This window comes from Lissotriton vulgaris, chromosome 9 (genome assembly GCF_964263255.1).
Source record: "Lissotriton vulgaris chromosome 9, aLisVul1.2, whole genome shotgun sequence".
Lineage (NCBI taxonomy): Eukaryota > Metazoa > Chordata > Amphibia > Caudata > Salamandridae > Lissotriton > Lissotriton vulgaris.
This window is the reverse complement of record NC_141697.1, coordinates 930346101-930373175: the sequence shown is the minus strand read 5'-3', so window position 1 is coordinate 930373175 and position 27075 is coordinate 930346101. Positions and strand designations below refer to the sequence as shown.

The 27075-nt window shown below is 42.8% G+C and overlaps 1 protein-coding gene across 1 annotated transcript in view; it reads right to left on the bottom strand.

Annotated features, from left to right (window-relative positions):
- The window catches only part of USP4 (ubiquitin specific peptidase 4), an 824148-nt gene that overhangs the window by 69809 nt on the left and 727264 nt on the right, over positions 1 to 27075 (bottom strand). Inside the window, exon 19 of the mRNA XM_086938769.1 lies at positions 4028 to 4177. Within this exon, the coding sequence (XP_086794895.1) occupies positions 4028 to 4177 (150 nt within the window). The remainder of the gene's footprint in view (positions 1 to 4027; positions 4178 to 27075) is intronic.

Below are 27075 nucleotides of genomic sequence, written 5' to 3'. Positions count from 1 at the left end.
CCCCCCCCCCCCCCCGAAAACTGTCTAAACCGCTCTTGGATAAATTGCATTGGCTCTCAGTCCGTAATAGGGTAACATTTAAGACCTGCTGTTTAATACATAAAAGCCTAAACGGACTAGGGCCATCGCACTGGAGAGATAAATTCATCCCATATAATCTGGGTCGGTCCCTTAGATCCAGCCACCAGCTTCTCCTGAGAGTGCCTGCAGTAAGAAAGGCCAGACAGGGTGGTAAAGCCTTATCTGTAGTTGGTCCTATTTTATGGAATAAGCTCCCCTTTGAGCTTAGGCAATATTCTGAACATCTGACCTTTAGAAAGAAGCTCAAAACTTTCCTTTTTCAGAACTAATTTGCTATCCACTGACTGCTTGATCATGCTTCTGGTGTTAAGGGCACAGAGATACTCGGGTTGGAGTTGATTCAAGCGCGTTATAAACCCGCAAATAAAATAAATAAAATAAATAAATAAGAGTCGCCGACAGACCCGGATAAGGTGGGTAGGCCGCGGGACTCACAGGCTCCAACCGAGCCCCGGGGTAAGTACCCCTGGCCCCCTCGTCCGCATCTGGAGACCGACGGGGGACGTCGGAGAGTGCAAACACTTCTTTGACTTTTTCTTATGAGGTCTCTTATCTGATTCAGAGTGTGAAGACTTCGACCCCGAGGAACGATGGTGATGGCTCCGCGGTCGGTCCCTCGATCAACCCATGGACATCGAACGGCACAGAGACGAATGCCCGGTCTCCAGCAGCTTTCCGGACCACTCCCGCAAGCCCTTCGGAGCCATGGCCAGACAGTCGGAACATGACCGGGGGTCATGGTCACGGTCCAAACAGTAGAGCAAGAAGCCATGGGGTCGGCCACTGAAATCGCACAGCGACAGGTCCCGCAGGATTTAAACCCAGGCATCTCCACGCGCCACCAGGGGTTAAAGTCTCAAAGAAGTAGAGACAAAAGTCTCAAAAAAGTTAGTCAAAAAGTGACTAGGGTATGTGCTCTAACCAGATCTGCGCTTGCTGGCGCGGAAAAAGAAAGAACTGACATCAGTGCGCATGGGTGACGTCATCTCGGCGCTTATCACGCCAACGACGGACGCAGAGCTGCACGACGCCACCTACCGACGCGCAGGGGTACTGCTGACTAAAAACTTTCCGGATGCAGTCTGACGCCTGGGTATATTCTAGGGCAGAGGTCTTCAATCTGTGGGGCGCGACCCACAGGGGGGTCGTGGAGTCCTTGAAAGGGGGTCACAGATTCTGCAGAGTGCAGTTCAGGCGGTGGGCTGAACGAGGGTGCTCACGGTGGAGGCCTAATTCACACCGAGGTGTGAAAAACACCCAAGCCTCATTAACAAGTAAAAGGTCTTTTAAAGACCTGTCGAGTACTCGGGTGTGGCTGTGTGTGTGTCCCTGAAGCTGTTTCAGCCGAGCTCACATACACGAGCTGTGCAGGAGGGGGTGGGTGGGGGGGGGGCGGGGGTTGGGGGCTGGGGGAGTAGGCTGTAGTGTGCATAATGCAAAGCATTATCCTGATATTAAAGGTAAGCTTTAACAGTTTGGGATAATCTTTATTCTTCTGTGCTGAATTACTGAATTGTTCAACTAGTCGCTCTTCCTCCAAATAACCAGGGTTGGTGCCTCAATATAGCGGGGTAGGGCAGCAGACTACAGGCGCGATCTAGTGGTGGTGCCAAATAACAGCAAAAGTCCCCCCAAAAAATATGAACACATTTTCCTTTTATTAAAAGGTTTTCAGTGGCAAAACAGAATTTTTCCTCGATTGCTGAAAATTCTTGTATTGTAGCATATTTAAAGTTATAGTAAGGTCAAAGGGAAACAAAAAAAAATTCAAAGAATGTTGGATCTGAAAAGGAACATGGATATTCTAAGTAAGTCTATTTTGCAGCACGTCTGGTAGATAATAGCAATAGTACGTAATTTCATAGAAAAAAATAAATGGACTACAAATTGAGAGGGGGGGGGGCTTGGGGGAGCAGGCTGTAGTGTAGCCCTTTGAGTTCAATGGATGTTGCGCGCCTGGAGCTGTGGGTCCCGTGACACGTGACACCCGCCCAGCAGGGAGGCACAGAGATGCCCTCCCATGAGCGGGAAAGAAGAAGGAAGAAGACGCAGAGAGATACTGACCCCCCCCCCCATGAGAGAGGCACAGAAAAGGTAGGTGGATGAATGATGGGTGGATGGATGGATGTAAGGATGAAGGATTGGTGGATGTGTGAAAAGGTGGGTGGATGAAACGGTGGATGGATGGATGAAAGAGTGGATGGATGAAAGAGTGGATGGATGAAAGAGTGGATGGATGAAAGAGTGGATGGATGGAAGGGTGGATGGATGGAAGGGTGGATGGATGGAAGGGTGGATGGATGGAAGGGTGGATGGATGGAAGGGTGGATGGAAGGGTAGATGGATAAAGGGTGTATGGATGGATAAAAGGTTGCATGGATGAATAATGGATGGATGGATGTGTGAAAAGATGGGTGGATGAATGATGGGTGAATGGATGGATGAAAGGGTGGATGGATGAAGGATGGATGTATGGATGGAAGGAAGGATGAAAGGGTGGATGGGAGATGGATAGATGGATGAAGGATAGATGTAAGGATGTAAGGATGAAAGGGTGGATGGATGAAGGAAGGTTGCATGGATGAATGATGGCTGGATGGATGTGTAAAAAGATGGGTGGATGAATGGATGGATGAAAGGGTGGATGGATGAATGATGGATGTATGGATGGAAGGATGAAAAGGTGGATGGATGAAGGATAGATGTATGGATGGAAGGATGAAAGGGTGGACGGATGAAGGATGGATGGATGAAAGGGTGGATGGATGGATGTATAAAAGGTTGCATGGATGAATGATGCATGGGTGGATGTGTGAAAAGGTGGGGGGATGAATGATGGGTGGGTGGATGGATGGATGAAAGGGTGGGTGGATGGGTGGATGGATGTATGGATGAAAGGGTGGATGATGAAGGATGGATGTATGGATGGATGGGAGGATGAAAGGGTGGATGGATGTATGGATGGATAAAAGGTTGCATGGATGAATGATGGATGGATGTGTGAAAAGGTGGCTGGATAAATGATGGGTGGATGGATGGAAGGGTGGATGGGTAAAGGATGGATGTATGGATGGAAGGATGAAAGGGTGGATGGATGAAGGATGGATGTATGGATGGAAGGATGGAAGGGTGAATGGATGGATGTGTGAAAGTGTGGGTGGATGAATAATGGACGGATGTGATGAGGTCTAACAGGCACATTTATGGTTGTCAAAAGTTGATGATGAGGAGTACCAGTTTCTAGAAACTTTTGTTGGAAGGGGGTCCTTACGCCTAAAAAGGTTTTACAAGGGGTTCTCGGCATCACAAAGTTTGAAGACCTCTGTTCTAGGGTAAGGAATCTATCACTAACTTGACTCTTTCAGATATATATATTCATTCATTCATTACTGAGGGGCAGAAATCTTCAAAAAAGCATTCACTTATCGCATATGGTGGAACTGAGTCATACTGAGAAATGTTTTCTTAAAGATCAGAAGGCTAAAAATAAACTGCTTGCAACCAATTCATACAACAACCCTTTTACACAATCTTGACAGTGCCCAGGCATGAGTAATATTGAATAGAAATACCCCCAAAAGAAGCAAACGATGATAACATATTTGCTGTTTGCAGCAAAGTTGCCAATTACATTCATGGGGGTAATAAAACTGTATATCAGAATTGATAAATTAGTGTCTAAGTTACACTAAAAATTGAAAATGTTATTGTGGATGTAAAAACAAACATGTTGATGCTATGGTAACACTTATTGATGCTTCTAGGGACTGAACTCTTAACCCGGACAAAGGGTTTTTAATTTTGGGATTTTTTGGAAATAGGGAGAAATGATAATGTGTGAACAAACTATGTATTTAAAAAGACTGGCATTTAAATGAACTATCAATATAATTATGTGAACAAAAAGTCTCCTGATAGTGGAAGATAGTTAATATGAAAGCTGTACCTGATTGGAAAATGCACCACAGAGTCAATTTTATCCCTCCAATATCGATTGTATGAAAATCGTTTCAAATGCACCACTAAAATTTCTGGTAAGGACCACAGGTCAAACTTCTTGGTGGCTTGTTGATGCTTCTTGCAGTTAGGACAGTACCTGAAATGAACAACGATTACAAAAATAGTTAATAAAACCACAATTACAAGGTGGTTCATTTTTCATAAATGAAAAAAGTCGCATTTTAAGGGTAAATCTGTAGCATAGAAACCCTGCCTCTAGATGTGGTGACTGCTTATAGCTTAATTTTATAAATACGTTGCAGTGAGGAGCAAACAAACGCTATACATTTAGTTGCAAGTCACGAGGCGTTCCTTGATAATTGGCCATATTAGTAACAAAATATGAACAATGTTTTTTTACGGCAAAATGATGTCCATTTCAATGAAAAAGAGTAAACTGCATTTTTCAACCAAAATGGAGTTAGGTAAAGGGTAGAAAGGTGGCTTCGTTCTGCTAAAAGTGAAAATAGCAGAAAAGGCAAGATGGTGGAATTAAGTAAACTGTTAAACGTCAACAGAAAAAACACAAAAGAGGGTAGGGCAGTTAGGATGGAGATGACAAAACCAATAGGTTTAGTTTTATGCAGTGTATGCACAGAGGCACACTTACTATCAAAGTAGTACCCAGTGTAAAGCTCTTGGCTACCATGTCGATTCAAACCAACACAAATACACACGCACACAATCATGAAGTTAGCTACATACACTTAGATGAGAAGAAACATGTCATTTGTGGCACCTTCGCCCATTTATAAGGTCTTCTCAAAATCTTTGTATGCTGAAATGTTAAGTCTTTACTTGTATTGGTCAAATAAAAAACATGGCTACATCCCAGAATACAACGTTCTTTTAGTCATGTTAGAGCTAGTTGAACTGGTGATGCACAATGCATAAATACATTTATGCACACAAGGATATAAAAAAACTGTATACATTTGGTCTTAATCATATATATAATCTACCTTATTTTCGTTAGCTGCCTTAAAGGGATTTTATAGATTTCTACGTAAACATTTTATTGTGACTTTTGTAAGGAAAGTTTCCTGCATTGTGGGTATCCTACATTATTAATAAAAATTTGCTCCTAAAAACCATGCCATCTTGCAATGAAAATGCACATTAATAAGAACATTCAATGAACCATTATCATGTGGAATGCATAGCATGTCATCTAGAAAAACAGATTTGTCATGGCGAAATATTAATGACTTGTGGGTGCGGGTGGGAGGTGAAACAAACATAAAAGCACATTTCCTCTAGTCATGCAGCCTTGTTCTCCAAAAAAGTAGAGTAATGCAGTAATTAACCAAGCAGTAAGAACTGTAAGGGCATACACGTTATCCACCTTCAGAACTAATAAATACAGCGAATGGCATAGAGGCACAGTGAAACAGCTAAACGGCGTTTCGGATGGATACGTCGATCCCCAGAACCTTCACCTTAGAATGTTTTCCAGACAACAAACTGGTTGCGGATATTTTGTTTTTGTAGAGTTCCTGTGTGCTGTTCGGTGGCACCGTACAGCTCTGCAATGACTCTGTGCCGCCCTTTAATTGACGGAGCAGAGGAGCACAGAAGTGCCATCCCAGCGTGGTGACTTCCGTTGCTTTCCTTCCATGCACTCAAATACGGATCCGGAGCTCAGCTCCCTGCTTCATTGGCCTTCCAATGACTCCCAAAGGAATCCGTGTGGCAAGGGAGTAATATCCCCTACTAAATCTACAGGTTTCAAGTCGTGTCTCGACCACACAAGACCGATGTCGGTCTCGGACCTGCACGAGATGTCTTTGGAGTGTTGGCTCAGGGCAAGACCCCACGTCATGCGAGGAGTGTGCCATGCGAGGAGTGTGCCGTCACGAACCTGAAGGCGATCTGGGACAGGGAAGCTAAGCTGTATGTTGCTGAACACAAGTAGTAGTTGTGGGCCTTGCAACCCTGATATAGAGTTAAAGAACAAGTTAGATACATTTGGTAACAGTTTCTGGTAGAGAGTCTATCTAACCTCAGATTCCTCACCTTAGAATATTCCTCAGGCATCAGACTAGAGCCGGAAAATCTTGAACAGTACCCCTGCATGCAGATAGGTGGTGTAAAGTCAGCTCTGCATCCGAAGTGACATCTCTGTGCTCACATATACTACACCCTGATTCGCTGACATCCGTTTCTTTTGTTACTATTTCTGCGCCCAAAAATGTGGAGCCACATAAAAAACAAGTTTTAACCAGTGTGCAGTACTAAATAGGATCTTTTAGGTGAAGAGCCCAGTTTGAAGAACAGGGAGGATGGGCGGGTCGGTGAGGAATTTGCGGTTAGATAGTCTCTATAGCAGAAAACCTATTACTGAAAGTAATCCATTGTTATTCTGATAGAGATTTCTAACCGCAGGTTCTTCTCCCTAGAATAGATACCCAAGCAATACCTCCATGGAGTTGGGTCAACGAACTGGCTCAAATCAAAAACTTCTAGAGGATCGAATGGACAAAATGCCCATCTGAACGGACTGGATAGTCCAAGCAGTAGAGGTTTGCGAACGTGTGGATTGACACTCACATGGCAGCTTGGATAATATCCAGGTCAGGTACACCATGTGCTAATGCAGTAGTACCGGAATGGGCCCTGGTGGAATGGGCCTAAAAGCCCTCAGTAGGCTGCTTCTTAACAAGTGCCTAGCACTTTTTGATGCAGAGTAAAATCCTTTCAAAAATGGTCTGTTTCTGCACCGCCTTGCCTTTTTTTGTTCCTGTGAACCCACTGATTAGCGGATGGTCTACCCGGTGTTTTCTGGTACGATCGATGTAAAAAGAGGCCTCTTTTTGCATCACAACAATGGATTCTCTCCATTTACTGAGAAGGATGAGATGGGGCGAAAAATGTAGGCAGTGTAATGGTGCGGCTGACATGAAAGGGAATAAACACCTTTGGCAGAAAAGAGCTCCATGGCTGAAGACCCAGTTTGCTGAAGAACCAGTTTGTCCAGGGAAAATGGTGTATGAAGGGTGACCGAAAGACCTTGAGGCTCGCTGATCTCCTGGTCGATGTAATGGCTACTAGGAAAAGGGTCTTGATTGTCAGCAGAGGGCAGCTGTGTAAGAGGTCAAAGGGCAAACACGAGGTATGTCAGAACTAAACTAAGATCCCATTGGAGAATCATAAAAGGGGTAGGAGGGAGCAAATTCTGCAAACCGTTGAAAAAAACGAGTCACAACTAGTGACTTGAAGAAAGATGGTTGATCCGGCAGCCATAGAAAAGCTGAAATAGCTGAAAGGTAACCCTTAATGGTGCCAAAGGAAAGGCCTTGATGAGATAAAGATAATGCAAACAGGAACACCTCTGTCAAAGATGTAGAAAATGGGTCCACTTGGCGAGAAGAACTGTTATTGGCCAGGTTAGACACATGTAGCAACTCTGCAAATTTTCTTACATTGTCCTCTTTCTGGACAATAACATTTTAATGTGACCTTTTGCACATATCTGCATTTGTGACCATGTTGGAGTAGATTCTCTGAAACTTTTTTGCTTACACATCTGGCTTCATGTAACATTATCATGATGATCATGAAAACGGAGTACAAGGCCTTTTGCTCACGTTTTGCAAATGTTATTCTATCATCCATGGGGCGACAGGGCTTTCTAATTTCCCAAAAAAATGGTAATCTGCAAATACATCGCAAGGATGCTTTTTATTATAAATAAGCAACTCCGGGGTTTAGAGAGAGGAGACACTACAGCTGACATGAAGAGGTCCCTGCATACTGAGGCTTCACCAAGTAGCTGCCTAACAGCTCCGTGAGGGGTGTCCAGTTTGTGACGAAGACGGAGTCCTACATTCTGTTCCGTCAGGCAATGGGGTTAGATCTTCCCTTAGGGGAATTCTTGGCTCTAGATATACACGCCTACATATACTCAAGACGCAGATAGAGTAGCGATTGCATAGTAGGAGTACGCCCGATTAGCAGCTTGTTTTATATGCTGGCATATATACAGTATTCTTAGCACCATGATAGAACTATACCTGCTATTAAATATTTTGATGCTTGTAATCACTTTCATATGCTTCCGTCTACTGATTATTACAGCACATGTATTATATACAAGAACAACTTTGGTTCAATAAATATATTGAAGAACATCCCCATAGTGTATTATTTTTGTGAGTGGCTCACCTGTCATGTGCAATCTCCCCAGAGATGCTGATCTCATCTCAATCGGTGGCTGACCTCTACAGGACCCCACGAAGTTGCCTGCAGCGTCTACACGAAGGGTCCCTCTGACCGCAACCAGCTCCAACCAAGAAGATCTGGCACCAAAAGGTGCCCCTGAATCCTCGGCCCTCCATCCTTGGGGAGCCCAACTGATGGTGCATCTACCTCCCCCAGCCCTCCAGCTTACCAGCCCAGCCGGTGGTTACCTTCCGCCAGCCTGCTGGTATGAGTCGGCACCCTTTTTGTGTGACCGAGCTTCCCCATTGATACGCATTGGATCCCCGATACAGATTTTGCACCCTGCACGGGGCCGCCCCTGTGCCGCTGGTGGTGTAGCTTTGGTGCTGCCGTGTGCCCCCCCCCCCGTGCTGACCTCAAACCCCCAGGACCTGTGCCTTGAAACTGCAGGTACTTACCTGCACCCCGTGCCTCTTCGAAGTGCCTCCAGCCTCCACTGATTTACATTGGTTACAGTGACCTCTGCACCAGGCCGCCCCAGTGCGGCTGGTGGTGCAGAACCACCATTAAACGTAACATTGCCAGGTGTTGGTCCAAACCACCAAAGACTGGTATTGTAAGTAGAGTACTTACCTGCTAATGCACTGTTTTCCTTCCTCCAGCAGGATTGCATTGTATTTTATCCATTGCATACAATGGTCTGATCTTTCACATTGCTAACTGCTACTGCATTTTTGAAAGTATTACTGCTTTGAAAGCTGTTACTTACGAATATATGTTTATTCCACGATTACAAGTTCCACGCATGGCATTACCACACGAATTTTAGTTCGCATTTGTCTTTACCACGCAGCAATTGACAACGCATGTTTTTACTCCGCAATAATAACGTTATTAAACATCTCACGTCCCCTTTAAATTTACATAAAGATACTGATAGGCTACATGCAGTACGAAGGAAAAGATCGATGTTTTAAACAATTAAAAACAACAGATTCCCTTACATTTTCTTTTTCTTTTTTTCATAATGCGCTTAAATAATACCATATTTTTCAAAGTTTTGATTCTTATCTTACCCCTGTACGTCTTTCACCATCTGCCCTTTCTTCCACCGACCACGGAAACAAGCGTCAAAACACGTCTATCAAAACTGATAAAGGACTTCTATTATAACGTGTTCTTTCCTTGTTCGTTTTGAGGCATTGTAGAGCGTTTTTTTTAAGTTTTCTTCTTATTTATTTATTAATATCGGCTTGTTTTTTTTTTTCGGGGGGGGGGAGACCCCCCCCCCCCAACCTCCCTAGCCCCTAAATTCCCCCCCAAGCCCACGCAGATCGTACTGGCAGAACGACAGGAAGGAATACCACTCGCGTGGTAAAGACGGTCGTTGAAGGCATACGCGTGGGAAAGACCTTTGCGTGGTGAGTGACGCGTGGTAAACGTTATGCGTGCTATTTCCTTCGTAGTAAATGATGTTTCCCTTACTTACTTGCCACTGAGTATTACTTGGTTCAGAAATAAAATCATTTTTAATACAAAACAAATGGCCTGAACGCGGAGCCACTACAGAAACTGGCTGTCGAAACAGTGTGCCAAAAAAGATCAAAAATCTTCAAAACACGCCTGTCAAACATTTTCACAGTTGAGCAAGCTCATCGCGCGCCGGTCCCTAAACCTAAGCCGGGGGCATCGCCCAGGACCATAATTGCTAAAATCTTAAACTATAGGGACCGTGACGCCATCCTCCAGGCGGCAAGGCAGAAAGGCGACCTACAATACGAAGGAGCCACGATCCGTTTCTTCCCAGACTTCACACTACAAGTCCAGCTAAAAGGCGCTCTTTCGTGGGCGTGAAGGCGGTGCTCGGTGAACGAGGAATCAAGTACACAATGTTCTTCCCGGCTAAACTGAAAGTCATTGTGGGAGGCAAATCCCTGTTTTTCACCTCGCCAGCAAATGTCCAGAACTGGCTGGACAGAAAATCGCCACACGAGCAAGCACAACAGGACAACGGCACCTGGAGGGAGAGTCGGGTCACCTCGCCGGGATCCGCGGCTGGCGGGTCGGAGGTGGATGCCCAGAGCCAGCGTTCATGGCGGTCCAGATCCTCACTTAGGAGTGGTTATGGCCAAGAGGTGGGACAAAAGCCTCAAGGTACTGAGCTGGAATGTTAACGGGTTGGGGGACAAGCTAAAACTAACAATTGTATTGCAGTTTGTACTGTTGTAAGAGACCCATTTGTTGGGAAACACGTGCCATGCACTGAGCAGATGGGGGTAATCATTGGCGGTTCACTCCGGCTTCACCTCTGGGTCCCGGGGGGTGGGAATCCTTCTCCGTCGTAATTTCCCTCGCCTCATCGACCGCACTGAAACTGATCCTCAGGGTCGCTTCGCTGCTTTATCGGGGAAATGAAAGGGGAGTAGGCTGAACCTTGTTTCGACATATATCCCGCCGGGTCTCCAAACTCAATCCTTCCATGACCTGGGCAGGCTTTTCCTTTCCTTCCTGGAAGGTCAGCTCCTAGTGGGGGGCGACTTTAGCGCAGTAGTATAAGGAGAACTGGACAGACACCGACCCAGAGACATGCTGTTGGGGCACCAATGGCTCGCTGACTTCATGGAGGCATTCGGACTGGCTGATATCTGGCGTGTAAAACCCCCGACGGACAAACAGTACACCTTTTCAGGCCTGCACTGCTCTTTTTCCCGATTAGACTACATTCTGACTCCTATGCACCAGGGCATCCCACTCCAGGAAGTCACGCACTTAGCAAGGGGTATCTCGGATCACTCCCTGCTGTTGGCCCATCTCACGATTGGGAACAGGCGTGAAGGGTGTATTGCGTCTATTAACGCCTGGTATCTTCGTAATGAAGACCTGAGAAAGACGCTAACTCTCTCGATAGACCGATATTTTGAAAGTAATGACAGCTCGGTGGAATCCTCGGTGGTCTTGTGGGAGGCATTCAAGACCGTCCTCAGAGGGGAGGCCCTGTCGGCAATCGCCGGCCGGCACAAGGAAAGGGAGGCACAGATGGTGGCAATTGACACTGACCTTATTGAGTTGGAAAAGGCAGGGCATACTGTCGAGACCCAGGGACTCCCCACCGGATGCAGCTCAGGACAGCGGAATACAGGGCCCTGGCCACTGACGATCCCAAGACTTTGGCCAGAGATAGGGAGGGCAGAATATACGACCAAGGCGATAAGGCGGGTGAGCTCATTGCCTGGCTCGATAAAAAACAGCAGGCGCATAAAATAGTGGCTGAACTTAAGACTAACTCGGGAGCCATCATCACTGAACCCCGCGAAATAGTCACCGAATTTGCACAACACTTCCAGAGGGTGTATAGCAGAGGGTCTGACCGCCCTCAGGAGGATTCTGTGGCCTTACTGGCTGACATTAGGATGCCGGCTCTCTCTTCAGCCGAGCGAAACACCTTGGAGGCGCCACTCACCACAGAAGAGCTGGGGCGGACTATTAGGGATCTTCGCCCAGGTAAAGCTCTAGGGCCCAATGGCCTTTCGATCGAGCTGTACAAGCTCAAGCCCGATGGCATTAGACCCTACCTCAAGCGTATGTTTGAGGAAAGAAAGGTGAGGGGGGTGTTACCGTGTGATCAACGCTTAGCCACTATTGTGGCCATCCCTAAAGAAGGGAAACCAAGCGATTCCTGTGCCTCCTACAGGCCCATATCTTTACAAAATGCAGAGCCCAAAAAACTGGCCAAGGTCCTTGCCAACAGGTTCCAGACAGTCCTAAATACACTGGTCCACCCGGACCAATCGGGCTTCATGCCCTACCGGAACACCACCCTCAACCTCCGTCGCCTTAATGGAGTGATGGGGCGATGTCACACTATCCAGGAGGACGCGGTCGTGGTGTCACTTGACACCACAATGACATTCGACACGCTGGAATGGCCTTTTATGATGGCAGTGCTTCAGAAACTGGGCTTTAGCCCTAGTGTTATCGGATGGGTGCGTCTCCTCTACGCAGTGCCCCTGGCCCAGGTCACCGTCAACAATAAAACCTCGGAGGCCTTCGCCCTGGGAAAAGGGACGCGGCAGGGATGTCCCCTCTCGCCACTGCTGTTTGCCCTTTCTCTTGAGCCGCGAGCCGCCTGGATCAGACAGGACGTGTCTCTAAAGGGGCTTCGGTGGGCTGACGGTTGGGAGGACAGGATCTCGCTCTACGCGGACGACATCCTCCTTTACCTCTCACGACCTCGGAGGTCCCTTGTGGAGGCCCTGGACAGCTTCACTAACTTTGGTAAGAACTCAGGTTACAGTATTAACTGGAGTAAATCCCTCCTCTATGTCCTCCATGGGTATCCCCCGGTAGTTCCTAGAGACTGCTCAATTAAGGTGGTCACGGACGGATTTAAATATCTGGGAATTTTTATCTCTAAAGACAAAGCCATCATGTACGAGAGAAATCTTCTGCCGCCCCTACAGCTGCTTAAACGAGACTCCGCAACATGGCAGAAACTCCCGCTGTCCCTGCTGGGCCGAGCGGCTCTTTTTAAAATGATGGCGCTGCCAAGATTCCTCTATGCCCTACAAAACTACCCCGACCTGGTCCCGCAGTCTAACTTTACGGCTGTCGAAGCCGCACAAAGAGATCCCCTTTGGTCCGGCACTCCCAGAATATCCTTACAGAAATTAACACTGGGATGGTTTGACGGGGGTGTTGCACTCCCGGACATCCGCAAGTACTACTGGGCCGCACACCTCTCAGCTATCAACCAGAGCACGTATTGCGACAGCAACGACCCGGGATACAGAATGGACCGGTGGATCCTTCCCGGCGGGAACTTTGAGGCGCCGCTTTACTCAAAACCCGCAAGGTACTCGCTTACTGGCCAACACAGCACTCAGTTCAGATATGGCACATTGTTCAGCGCACACTGGGTTGGTCAAATACTCTTACACTGGTCACTCCATTATGGGTCTCTGAGCGACTTGGCAATCTGGGCCGCACAAAGGGGTTCCGAAACTGTGATCTAATTGGCATTTCCCAAGTTAGAGACCTGTGGGGTTCAGACGGGGTCAAGTCCTTTGCCTTACTCCAAAAGACGTACGAACTCGTACAAACTGAATATTTCCGATACCTGCAGGTCAGGCACTCCCTTCAGAAGAACATTCCACCAGGAACAACGCCCCCCCCAGGCCTCCCCTGGAGGATAGGTTACTAGATGGACACCTTCCAGAACATGCGATTTCCCTCACATACAAAAAACTAATAAACAACTCCCTGGACCCGTTGTTGGCTCTCAAATGGAAGTGGGAGGCTGACGGACTAGTGCTAGATGACTAAGAGTGGAGAAGTGCGCTTGCTTCCCCTAAGGAAGTGGCCATATCGTCCAGGCTGAGACTCATCCAGCTCAAAATACTACACCGGGTATATATTTCTGGTACTAGATGGAAGTTGATGGGATGCAGTGAAGAGGGTCTCTGTAGGAGGGGTTGTGGGGAGGTAGGAACCTTCATCCACATATTGTGGGAGTGCCCAGTGTTACAGGTCTATTGGAAACGTGTGATTCACTGTATGTAAGAGGTATGGGGTGGAGCTGTGACTGGAGGCTAAGAGGTGCCTTTTAAACATTTGGGAGCCCATGGACCTACCAGTAAAGGGGAGGCTATGGGTCACGCTAGGACAAGCAGTGGCGAAGCGGAACATTGCTAGACTGTGGGGGGCAATCGCGCCTCCAAAGATCAGCTCCTGGAAGAAGGACATGGACTGGTGCATGCTCCAGGAAAAGACAGTATACATGGCACGAGGGTGCCCCAAGAAATGGGGGGCGTTGTGGTCAAATTGGAATGAGTACAGAGGCAATATATGTGTAGCCGCTCAACCCTTACATACATACGAGGAGGCGGAAATGTAAGCTGCTTTACTTCACGCTGATGTAATCACTCTAATATCGACTGTGAACTATAGACTCTGTGTTCTTTATGGTGCGCTTTCATAATAATGTTGTACGACTGTGTTGACCACCTCTGGTTCTAAGCTGTTAATAAAAAGATTTAAAATAAAAATAAAAAATTCTTCAAAACATAAAGAAGAAATATCAAATGGTTTAATAATACCAGAAATGGGTTTTAAAGAAACCCTCCAAGAAAATCAATGAACACAGGTCTACCTGAAACTCTACGCCCTGGTTAATAAGCCCCATATGAGGGAAAAGGCTATGCACTTGATGGAGAGAGGTGGAATGGCAAAATTTAGTGTACGCCTTGCGAAGTCATACTTCAATAACTATAATTTGTACTAATGGAATGCTATGCGTGATTAACCAACATAGAATAAGAAATGCACCTACACGAATACACGCGGTTAACTAATTTTGCTTATGTTGCAATCATAATTAACTAATTTTGCGATTTTGTCATGTTACAAACTAATGAGCAGCTTTAAGATAATGGAATGCGGCATAAATGTGCTTTCGTTTATATGTTATTGTGGCAAGACGCGAGGATAAAGTGAGTATAACGCGTTTAAATGTGGATATTTGCTAGGTAACTACTAATAGGGAAAACCTTAGTAAAGGGGGAGGTAAACAGAAGGGTTAAATCACTGAAAATTAACGTTTATTTGTGTTTGTTTCTATGATAGTTCCCATTTTGACTTGTGAGGCCTAAAAGAAAATGGAGTCACTTGATTATTGTTGCCACAAAAGAAGTACGTATGCGCAAGTCTAAATGCGAGCTGCTTGTGCCTGGAGTGACTACGGTTCAAGGACATGTTAGCCTGGAAGTGCAGATGGCTGCCAAAATGATGAGCACAATGGTACAGAAAGTGGGAATACATGCTAAAGTTACAAGTAGGGAACAGGACTAGACCGGACTTTGGCTAAACAATGGACCCATTAGAAAATTGCGGACGGAAGGAAAAAAAAAATTGTGATGACGAGATGATGCTCATTTACCCCAAAATTGTCCAATCAGAACTCGAATTTAGGTTGAAAGTTACACTTTTAGATAGATAGAGCTAGTGAAAAAGGTATAAAAAGCGCTGGTTTTACTGAAGAAGGACCCCCTTTCTTCGATTGCTACCAGAGAAGCTGCTGGAATGCTGATTTTTCCTGATATGTAAGACTTTGCATAATTCTTATTTATTTTCACAGGGAGATGCACTTTATTTGAGAGTTTAGTTAAGGATGTTAGGAGAATAGATGATTATTTGGGAACTATCTGTCTTTTGCTAATACTTGCTATATAAAAAATTAAAAATGTCTGAGTTTTTTCTTAAATAAATGAACCTAGCGGTCTTGAATTTAAACCTTATTTTAAATGTCGTCCTTTTGAAATAAAGTAATAAATAAAGTAAATAATCTTAGACATGCTGAATTTGCTCTTAATACAAATTAGATAAATGGAGAATTAAGCTGGTCTTGAGTTTTCCTACGCCTAATTTTTTACTGGCAGATCCATTGATCTCATTGGTGGTGTGTCTAAATAAAATGTCGTATTAAATGAAAACCATGGTAAACTTATTTAAACTGCAGGTGTAAATATTATAAATATTCAATTTTAGTTTTAGATACTCCACTATGATACAGCAGCTTTTCCTTTGAATTTCACCGATCCATGAAGTAGAGTGTAAGTGTATATGGGTGATTTGCAGTGTTATGGGCCCCACTGATTGAGAATATGTTAAAAGTTGTACTTCAGGGAAAGGTGACAAGGATTTAGAAATGATTTCCGGAGGAGAGCTGCATCAGTAATTAGCTTGGTAGCAGAGCATTGGTTGCTAAAGAATTAGCTAGGATCATGTATAAAGTGTCACATAAGAGTTTTGATGTACAGAATTATGACTAACATCTGTTGACTTCGTATTGAGTTATATGTAGTCCTGAAAAGGCTTCAGAGTATTGCGTGAAGCTGGTGCCTCTGTCTGCAGGCAGAGGAAGTGTGGCAAGTGTAGTCGCACATCGCATAGTCTGTTTAAAAAAAAAAGTAGTATTGTCGTATACTGCGGTGGTATCGTCGTATATCACTGTTTAGGGACACTACGTATAAAAGGATAAATGTATAGCGAGGACAGTCTATAAAATCTTGGCCTTCAAGTACAGGGATCATTGCGTATCCTGGTTTAAAACTTATCGCTGAGAGAGCATTAGGGCTTAACCCGAGCTTGTAAGAAGGGTAAAGGCAGAGGCAAGCGCTGCTTTATCGGCGAGTGTAAAATGCTGTGGTAGAGTAGAGGTAAGCACTGTCTACCAGAAGGACAGAATCCTTGTATAATTGAGAAAACTATCACTTTTGTTTAGCGAGACAGACAAATGGAGTTGTTTAGTGTAAGTTACTAACCGATTTAGTCAAATATCTAGTAAATACGGCTTCTCGAAAAATCCTGTAAAGGAGGGGTCAGTCGGCGCTGCAGAAGCCGAAGCGCTGGTGACGTCAAAAGTGTCGTGCTGGGATTGGTCCTCGTGACCAAGACAGAGTAGGAGCTGATAGGTTCATCACGAAAAGCAGCAATACCATTGGTTAAACACTAAGAAGACTTATCTTGTTCTAATTGGTGCGTTAGTGTAAACCGCGCTGGGATAGGTTGGTGTTACGGAACAGCAACAGGGAAGTGCGCGATCTTTTGAAAGACCGGGAATTTACCGGAAAATGGATTACTATTATGGAGAAGAAAGAAAGAAACCTTCATGGTTTAAGAAATTAAAAAGTGTGTTTGTAAAGGATAAGGAAATTATTACAAGAGAGGGAAAAATACTTCCACCGCCAAAAACGCCTGCTTCCTATATGTTGTCGAAATATGGTTACCATACGTGTGTTTGGTTAGAGAATTGGTCAAGGTATACTAAAAATTATGGTGTATTAGCTTTCTCGGAAGGAGGATCACTTGATTTGGCTGTTTTCAGAAATTTGAGAGAAAAGATGATGAATCTTGACCCGAGACCTAGACCGACTCAATTTGAAGCTCTAGCTGAATGGGAGGACAAGATGCATGAGTTGGAAAGTGAAAGATTGCAAGGACATATCAGACCCAAAGGTAGATGTAAAAATCTATGGGGAGAGACACATGAGAGTAGAATGTGTAGATGGAGAAATGCTAATATGTGTGATGGCATGTATCCAGTCAGATTAGTGGATGATTATGAAGGACGGAAATGCACAGAGAAGAGAAAGAATGTAGAGACAGGGAACCAAAGCTATGGTGAAAGTGAATCAGAGGATGTTGTACTAGAGAAAATATTAAATAGAAGACCACCACAGTATCAACCAGGTTCTTTATGGACTACACCTAATGCTTCAATGGTAGATGAAAGGATTAATGAAACCCCAAAACAATTTTCTAATTTTAATGATTTACCTGAAAGAATGGAAGTGAGATATAATCCAAGTACCTCAATGACAGAACCAAGATTTACTGGTATCCCCAAACAAAGTAAGGAACGAGGAAATGTAAATAGTGTAGAAAAGCGAGTTGGGGAACAAGTCAGTACTGCTGAATATATAAGATCTACAAATGCATTGACAGAACAGATACAGGAACTTACAAAAACCATGGAAGCAGTAACAGTTCCAGTAACGATAGGACGTGTAATTCCAGTATTTGAGAATCAAAGAATAAAAGAGCCAAGTTTGACAATTCCTTTACAACAGAGTTTACAGAAATTAAAAGGAAACATTTATCCTGATTTGTCAGAAATCAAACGAACCAATAATGTAAATCCACCTGAATTGACTTTCAATCAGAGTTTCCCCTATAAATATGCGACCGGAGCAGAATCTGACTCTGCTACACCTGAAAAGAGCATAGAGAAAATAGACTTAACACAGACATCCGTAGGACCATCAGAGCAGGAATTAAGTGATTGGATCAAAACTTTGAAATTAAAAGAGCATGAACGTAAAGTATTGGACGTAGCAAAATTAAAAGTAGATATGGAAGAATTATTATTGGAACGATTGGAACAGATAGATTAAAAACGTACCAAGATGATGAACTTATGTTCATGTGTAAAAGCAGAACATGGAAAGCGAAGTCAGTACATGATCAGCTGGAAAATCTGGCAAATGATTTTGAAATAGAATTTGCAAAAAACAAATCATTGCAGAAATCCTAGAGTAGACTTTTCAGAAAAGGACATTGAAAACATGAATACTGCATGAAGATTACCCCAAACAATAGAATTAATTGTTTTGTTACGGAAATGGGGAGATGTGAATAAATGGAGAGTGAGATGGGCAAAGAAGAAAGAGGAGACCAGTGACAAATCAACATTAGCGTTTCCAGTTAGGGAAAAAGACAGTTGCAGATGAGTTCCCTATGAGAGAAATACCAGGAGGAGGATATGTATGTGTTCCATGGAGTAGACAGGATATATTATCATTTACGAATGATTTCCCTAGATTGAGTGAAAAACCAGTAGAATGGTATCGACAAGTAGATAGATTTGTGAAAGTTTCAAAAAAGTATTATGGGTTGATTTAGATGGATTATTTGACATAGTTGTGCCAGCAGATTTGTGGACAGAATGTAAAATCACTGTAAATTGGCCAAAAGAGGAATATCCTTGAGACAAAGTAACAGGTGCTCCGTCACCTGAAGTAATGAGAAAATATGAACAGGTGATTGTATTTCTGATGAATAAAATTCCACCAAAAGAGACAGATTGGGTGAAAATAGACAGAACCACACAGGAACCAAAGGAATCTGTACATTCATTTTATGAAAGACTGTTGTTAGTTTTTAAACAATACAGTGGGTATGAGGAGTTGGCACGAGTCATTTTATTTACAGATTTGTGTATGGATTAAGACTAGAAATTGGAGACATGATATGTCATAATATGATAGGTTGGCAATCAGGTACTGTAGATGAAGCTTTGAGAAAAGCAAAATATTGTAGTGAACAGATCGATGCTAAACAAAAGAAGCTGAAGGAAAAAGCTATGTGGGCGCAAGTGAAGGTAGCAGAACACCAAGAGGGGCAAATGGAAAATAAAAATAGTGATGTGAGTCAAGGAAAACCGAAAGGAAATTTCCCCAAAACAAAATTAGTAGGGAATATAGATGAGCTTAAGAAAAAGTTTCCTTGTCATAATTGCGGCAGGATAGGGCATTGGAAGAAAGAGTGTAAGTATCCACCAAGAGTTAATCCGGAAAATGCATCATTGAATCCACAGGTGCAGAATGAAGTAATTCAACAGCAACCGCAACAACAGCAGATAATCAGCAAAGTCAGGTGCCACAACCGCCACTTCCTCACAGTGTAAACCAACAGAGATACAGTGCAGAGACAGGATTCAGCGGAGTTGAGTGAATGTGAGTCCTCAGTATTGGTTGCAAGAAGGTGGGAGTGAGTCGGATGAAAGTTTCTGACGGTGACAGAGAGGAAGAAGAGTGTGTGCTTGGAGCCACTCTTTAGGTAGATCAGTCTGGTCCATTTGTAAGCGGAAAGGTGAATGATGTAGAAATAACTTTCCTAGTGGACACTGGTGCTCCCCGTTCTACTGTCAGATCATTGGAAGTCCAAAATCTTCTTCTTTCGGGAGACTCCATCCAAGTTGTAGGTGTTGCCAATAGACAGATTAAAACATCCTTGACACAACCAGTTGAAGTAGAGATTGGAAATTTCAAAGACATGCATCGATTTGTGTTGTACGATAGTCCAGTAAACTTGTTAGGACGAGTAATTTTGTGTAAGATGAACTGTGCCATATACTGTTCACCAGATAGCATAGAATTGCAAACCCCAGATGAAGATAGACTGCACAAAATGACCATGCTTATGATTGAGGCAGAACAAAACAAATTGTTTCCTGTGTTTGATCGAGAAAGACACCGGATGAATTGAAAAAGGTAGTAACAGAGAAGGTGTGGGATTTCACAGGTGAAGATATTGGGCTAATGAAATATGTAGATCCTGTAAAAGTCTCTATACAAGAAGGTGCAAGCTACCCGAATATTCCTCAGTATAAAATGACTTCAGAAATAATTGAAGGAATAACCCCAGTGATAAACAAAATGATTGAACAAGGCACACTAAGAGATAGAGAGTAGTCCTTGTAATTCGCCAATAATGGGGCTGAAAAAGCCAATCGGAACCTTTAGGATAGTACAGGATTTGAGAAAGGTTAATTAAATAGTTGTCACATGCTGTCCGATCGTACCAAATCCAGCAGTGATTTTATATCAAATTCCCCATGATGCAGAATGGTACACTGTGATTGATTTGTGTAATGCGTTCTTTACAGTTCTATAGCACCCAGAAAGCCAGCCAATTTTTGCGTTCATATTTGGAGATCGTATTTTGGCATGGTGCCAATTTCCTCAGGGGTATACTGAAAGTCCATCTATCTTTAATCAATTGCTAAATAAATCATTAGAGAGTTTGAACATGCCTGGAGAGTCTGTATTGGTTCAATATACTGACAATCTCCTTGTGGCATTGAAGACAAAAGATGCATGTGTAACGGATACCATTGCATTGTTGAATCATTTGGCTGAAGAGGGACAAAGTGTCTCTGTCAAAATTACAATTTTGTCAAAAAGAAGTACAGTATTTAGGTCATAAAATTGTCAAAGGAATTAGACAAGTCACTACAGAACAAATCAAAATGCTACAGGGAATGCAGCCACCAAAAACCAAAAGACAAGTGAGAATGTTCCTGGGAATGGTGGGTTATTGTAATCAATGGATTAGTGGATTTTCATTGATTGCGAAGCCACTACAGAGATTAACAATAGCAGATATCAGAGACCCTATAATTCTGACTAAAACTGAAATGGAAGCATTTGAACAGCTAAAAACTAGTTTATGTGAAGCACCAGCTTTAGGGATGCCAGACTATAAAAAGGAATTCGAACTGTATTGTAGTGAACGAGAAGGATGTGCATTGTCAGTACTGATTCAGAGACATGGAAAACTGAGAAAACCTATTGCGTATTTCTCAGCTGTTTTGGACCCTGTTGCAAAAGCATTGTCAGGTTGTCTGAAAGCAGTAGCAGCCACGAGCGTTAGTCTGGAACAGAGTGAAGGAATAGTGATGGGATTTCCTGTAAGAGTGTATGTACCTCACTCTGTGGAGATTCTCCTCACTAGAACGAAAACAGTATTTGACCAACAATAGAATGACCAAATATGAAAAGATAACTCTGGGAGCAGAAAATGAGACAATTTCTAGATGCGTAAATGTGAATCCTTCCACATTATTGCCTGACACAATGGAAACAGAAGTCAGACATGAAGTTGATCACAAATGCTTAGATGTTCTTGAATACTGTACCAAACCAAGAGCAGACATTAGAGATGAGCCATTGCCTGAATCTGATTATGTGATGTTTGTAGATGGTTTGTTTCCGAGAACAGATGAGGGTGTTTTGAGAGCAGCATATGCTGTCTGTACGGTGGCAGATGTACTGGAAGCTTCTTGTTTGAAAGGAATTCGTTCTGCTCAGATAGCAGAGTTGATTGCCCTGATTCGAGCATGTGAGTTGGGAAAAGAAATCAAAGTGACCATAGTGACTGACAGTCAGTATGGCTTTGGAGTTGTTCATGACAATGGACAGCTGTGGCTCCAAAGAGGTTATTTGACTTCTGCAGGAACACCCATACGTAATGCTGAATTTGTGCGAATGTTGCTTGATGCCATCTAACTGCAAGACAAATTGGCTGTGGTAAAATGTGCAGCACACAAAAAGGGGGATGACTATCACCTGAGGTAACAGGCATGTAGACTCAATTGCTAAATACTATGCCAAAAATCTTGCCTCTATCAATAAGGAAAGAGAGAAAGAACATGTTCCAAGTCCTTTAATAATAAAAACTGTAGTTGAAACTTGGCAGGAAGTGAGGCAAATGCAGGAAGAAGCTGATGAGGAAGAGAAAAATGTCTGGTTAAAAGCAGGATGTAGACAAAGAGAGGAAGATGAAATCTGGGTTTACAAAGATGAAAGACCAGTAATGCCTGATAGCATGATCTCAAATATGGCCCGAATGTACCATGGTCAAGCTCATATTGGGAGAGATGCCATGCTTCGCCTATTCAGACAGACGTGGTATAATCCTAAGTTTAGGATAATGGCTGAGAGCTTGTGTCAGAGATGCCTAGTTTGCCAGCAATTTAATCCAAACAGAAGAACTATTGTGAGTTTGGGAACCATAGGACGGAAGGGAGGTCCATTTACACGAATGCAATTGGATTTCATTGAGCTTCCGCCATGTAACAGTCTCAGATATGTTTTGGTGATCATCTGTTTGTTCTCCCGATGGGTAGAAGCTTTCCCCACAAGAAGGAATGATGGGCTAACTGTTGCAAAACTACTTTTAAGGGAAATAATTCCTAGGTTCGGTTTCCCAGTGACGATTGACACTGATCGTGGCCCACATTTCCAAAATGAACTCATACAAATGGTACGTGAAGCATTGGACATTCGTCAGACTGCATTGTGCTTACCGACCTGAGGCTTCAGGAGTGGTAGAGCAAGTTAATGGAACAATAAAAAACAGGATTGCAAAGATGTGCTTAGCTACAGGACTAAAGTGGCCTGATGCCTTGCCACTTGATCGATGAACCTAAGAAGCATTCCTGACAGGAAAACTAGATTGAGTCCACATGAGATCTTGATGGGAAGGGTGATGAGACAAGCATATGTACCAGTTAGTAAATTGTTAACAATTAATGATGACATCATACTGGATTACTGCAAAAACCTGTCTGACGTGGTAACTTCTGTGTTCCATCAGGTGGGAACTGAATCAAACACCAAAGAGAAAAGTCCAGCACTTGATCTAGTCCCTGGAGACTGGGTGAGAATAAAGGTACACCGCATAAGAAACTGTTTGGTGCCTCGTTGGCAGAGACCAAGACTAGTTGTTTTGGTTAGTACTACTGCAGTCAAATGTGCTGGAGTAAAGAGATAGGTACACGCAAGCCACACTATTCGTGTGCCTGAAAATAATAATAATAATCCACATTTGTAAAGCGCACAATCACCCGTAAGGGTCTTTAGGCGCTGGGGGCGTCGGGAAGATTAAGCAAGCTATTGCCCAGAGTCACATGGTGCTGGGCTAATCTGCCGCTGGCCCTGGGGATCGAACCGTGATCCCCAGATTCCGGAGTCAGTCATCCTGGCCGCGGCGCCACACCTGAAAACTTAAACGAAAAAGGTGTAAGCACAACTGATTCGGAGTCTGAATGTGAGCCAGAGAAAAGTTCAGATACTGAAGATCGACAGGAATGCCGATATCTGGAAGTATCAGATACTAGTTCAGCGTCTGAAGGAGAAGAAGAAAGTCCTGAAATACCGAATTCTGAAGATCAAGCTGAAGATCGAGAATTGGTAAAGACTGACACCAGTTAGAACACTGAGCAAAGAGAAGATAAAACTGGTGAAGAAGAAAATCCTGAAATACAGACTTGAAGCTCTGAAAGCAGGAACGAAAATCCTGACACTGGAAAAGAGGAAACAGCTCATGAAGAAGATGAGATTCCAAGTACCAGCTATGGAGAAGTTCCTAACAGAGTGAAAGAACTGTCAAAAGAGAAAACTGACTGAAAAAGAGAGCTGTGAAAATCATTATCAACGAAACTGTCGAAGACACTGAAAGTGAGACTGATGAGAGTGCAGATGAAACTCCATTAAGAAAGAGTCAGAGGAAAAGGGCTTGGAGAGTGGAATATAACACCATGGAGCCTAAGACAAAAACATTTTGTAAAGGAGATAATTGGCCTAAAGGAAATGATGGACTGAGATTTAAACTGGTTAACAAAGAAAGACAACAAGAAGAACAGGTCAATGAGATAACCAGTCAAAGGGAGGCATTGGGAAAGAAAATAGAAGTTGTGGAAACGCCAAAAAGAGTAAGAAGACCAAATCAGAAGTATAAATCACCTGAATGTTCGTACATAGTGTTACCTCCAATTGAAGAGCTAAACAGTAGCCATGAAAATTTGAGTTGCCCAAAGACAGATGGGAAAAGTGAGTTAAGAACTGAGCCACAAAGAACAGTGGTAATTGATCAAAAAGGACAAAGTGGAAAGTGAATCTGAAATTCAGAAGGGGAAAAAGGAAAGGGGCATTCTAAGTAGAAAGAAAATGTTGTAAGTGACACAAGGTCGAAGAAAATTCTGTTAGAAAACTAAAACTTGTAATTTACATTAGGTCGAAGAAAACTTGTTAGAAAAGAAGAGGCTTATAGGGGACATAAGGTCGAAGAAAACCTGTTAGCAAAACTCGCTGTGTAAAATTTTTGTTTTTTTTAAATGGCGTCTAAGGATCATAAAACAAATGTTCTATTTTTAGAAAATGGTGCAGGATGTGCTTAATATGTACTGGATTATTAATATTGATATTATACCTTTTCGAGATACCTTCGTGAAATTGAAACATGATGTGAGTTCAAGGCCCCAAGATGTGGAATCAAAACCGAATAAGCAGCATGTATATAGGCCAGAATTACATCAAGATAGCTCTATAAGCGACTTTACACATTTTCAAGATTGTTAAACGAGTATGTTAGAACAATGGACGCCAGTGACTGTTGTGTGTGTAAAATTACCTGTATCTGTTTCTGAGGGGGTGACCCATCATCACCTTCCACTTACATATGGAGTCACGTGTAGTGTGATTGCAAGCTTGTTTTCTCACACAGGCAAATTAGAGTACCATTATTCCAATTCAGATGAAGTGTTTGCGAAATTGAAAATAGATAATGCACTGAATAAGAAAAAGCCTGCTACAGTTATGGGAGAATATTTCTTAGAAGTAGAGGAGTTAAGTCACGATTATGCGTTTAAAAATAATTTAACATGTAAAATGAGAGTAGAAGAAAAGGCGTTCTTAGATATTGTTGAAGAAAGATTAATTGCTTATAAACGTAAAGAAAAAGTGAAGCATGAAAAATCAAAATATTGGACATTTAATGATGAAAATATTGATGAGAGAAATTTGAATGTAGCAATAAACAGACACTCCATTGTTAGGGACATTTTTTATTAGGAGAGACAATACCATGTATGACAATTATTTTGTGGGAGCAAGTCAATGTAAAGATACTAATCGAATCCAAGGGGGAGGGGGATTTAAAGGGGGAAATGATCCGGTTTTTCCAGGTGTGTATTTTATTTGTGGGAACAAGGCTTATTATAGACTACCTGACCACTGGTATGGGACATGCTATGTGGGTTTGGTCTTTCCTAAAAATATTCATGTAGATAGAGGTACTAATGGAATTCATGAGATAGGTAAACCTTTAAGTCGTAGAAAAAGAGAAAGTGTCATAGAAATAATAGGTGATGTTTTTGGAGCACTGATACCAGCAGTGGGAATATCTTTCAATGCAAATCAAATTCGAAGATTGTCAACGATAGTAGATAGTTTGTCAACAGACACAGCAGGTGGATTCCTAATGGTAAATACTGAAATGATTGCTATGAGAACTATGGTAATGCAAAATCGTCTTGCACTTGACATTATATTGGCAAAAGAAGGAGGAGTTTGTGGAATTTTTAAGGTACAGCTTTGCTGTATATACATTCCAGATAAAAGTCAAAACACTGAGAAATACATTACAAATATTACGGAATTGCATAGAGAAATTGAACCACTGGAGGTTGATGGTATTCTTGAACAACTTGGTATAAGTTTTACAGCAGTTAAACATTGGTTTCAAGAAATAGGTAGTTCAATTATAGGTAAAATACTAATTCCAGTAACAGTGATAGTATTAGTCATTTTAATGATAAGGTTATGTTGCATATACAGAAAAAGAAGGAATGTTAGAAAATAATTAAAGAAAATGATCCAAGAGAGACAAGAAAGAGAAAGAGAAAAAGGTGATATAGAAATGGAAGAATTTCAAGAAAAGATTTTTAAGGAGACAAGAGAAAAAGATACTAAAGTATAGACATACTAATCTGAAGAATTTGAAACATGTTCTGAAATAAAATTTTGCTAAATTTTGGGAGGTATTTGGTGATAAATCACCAAAGGGGGGAGTTGATGGAGCGAGGTGGAATTGCAAAATTTTGCGTACCCCTTGCGAAGTCATACTTCAATAAATATAATTTGTACTAATGGAATGCTATGCGTGATTAACCAACATAGAATAAGAAATGCACCTACACGAATACACACGGGAAACTAATTTTGCTTATGTTGCAATCATAATTAACTAATTATGTGATTTTGTCATGTTCCAAACTAATGAGCAGCTTTAAGATAACGGAATGCGGCATAAATGTGCTTTTGTTTATGTGCTATTGTGGCAAAACGGGAGGATAAAATGAGTATATCGCGTTTAAATGTGGCTATTTGCTAGGTAACTACTAATAGGGAAAACCTTAGTAAAGGGGGGAGGTAAACAGAAGGGTTAAATCACTTAAAATTAACGTTTATTTGTGTTTGTTTCTATGATAGTTCCAATTTTGACTCGTGAGACCTAAAAGAAAATGGAGTCACTCGATTATTGTGGCCACAAAAGAAGTACGCATGCGCAAGTCTGAATGCGAGCTGCTTGTGCCTGGAGTGACTACGGTTCAAGGACATGTTAGCCTGGAAGTGCAGATGGCTGCCAAAATGATGAGCACAATGGTACAGAACGTGGGAATACATGCTAAAGTTGCAAGTAGGGAACAGGACAAGGCCGGACTTTGGCTAAACAATTGACCCATTAGAAAATTGTGGACGGAAGGAAAAAAAATAATTTGTGATGACAAGATGATGCTCATCCACCCCAAAATTGTCCTATCAGAACTCGAATTTAGGTTGAAAGTTACACTTTTAGATAGATAGAGCTAGTGAAAAAGGTATAAAAAGTGCTGTTTTTACAGAAGAAGGACCCCGTTTCTTCGATTGCTACCAG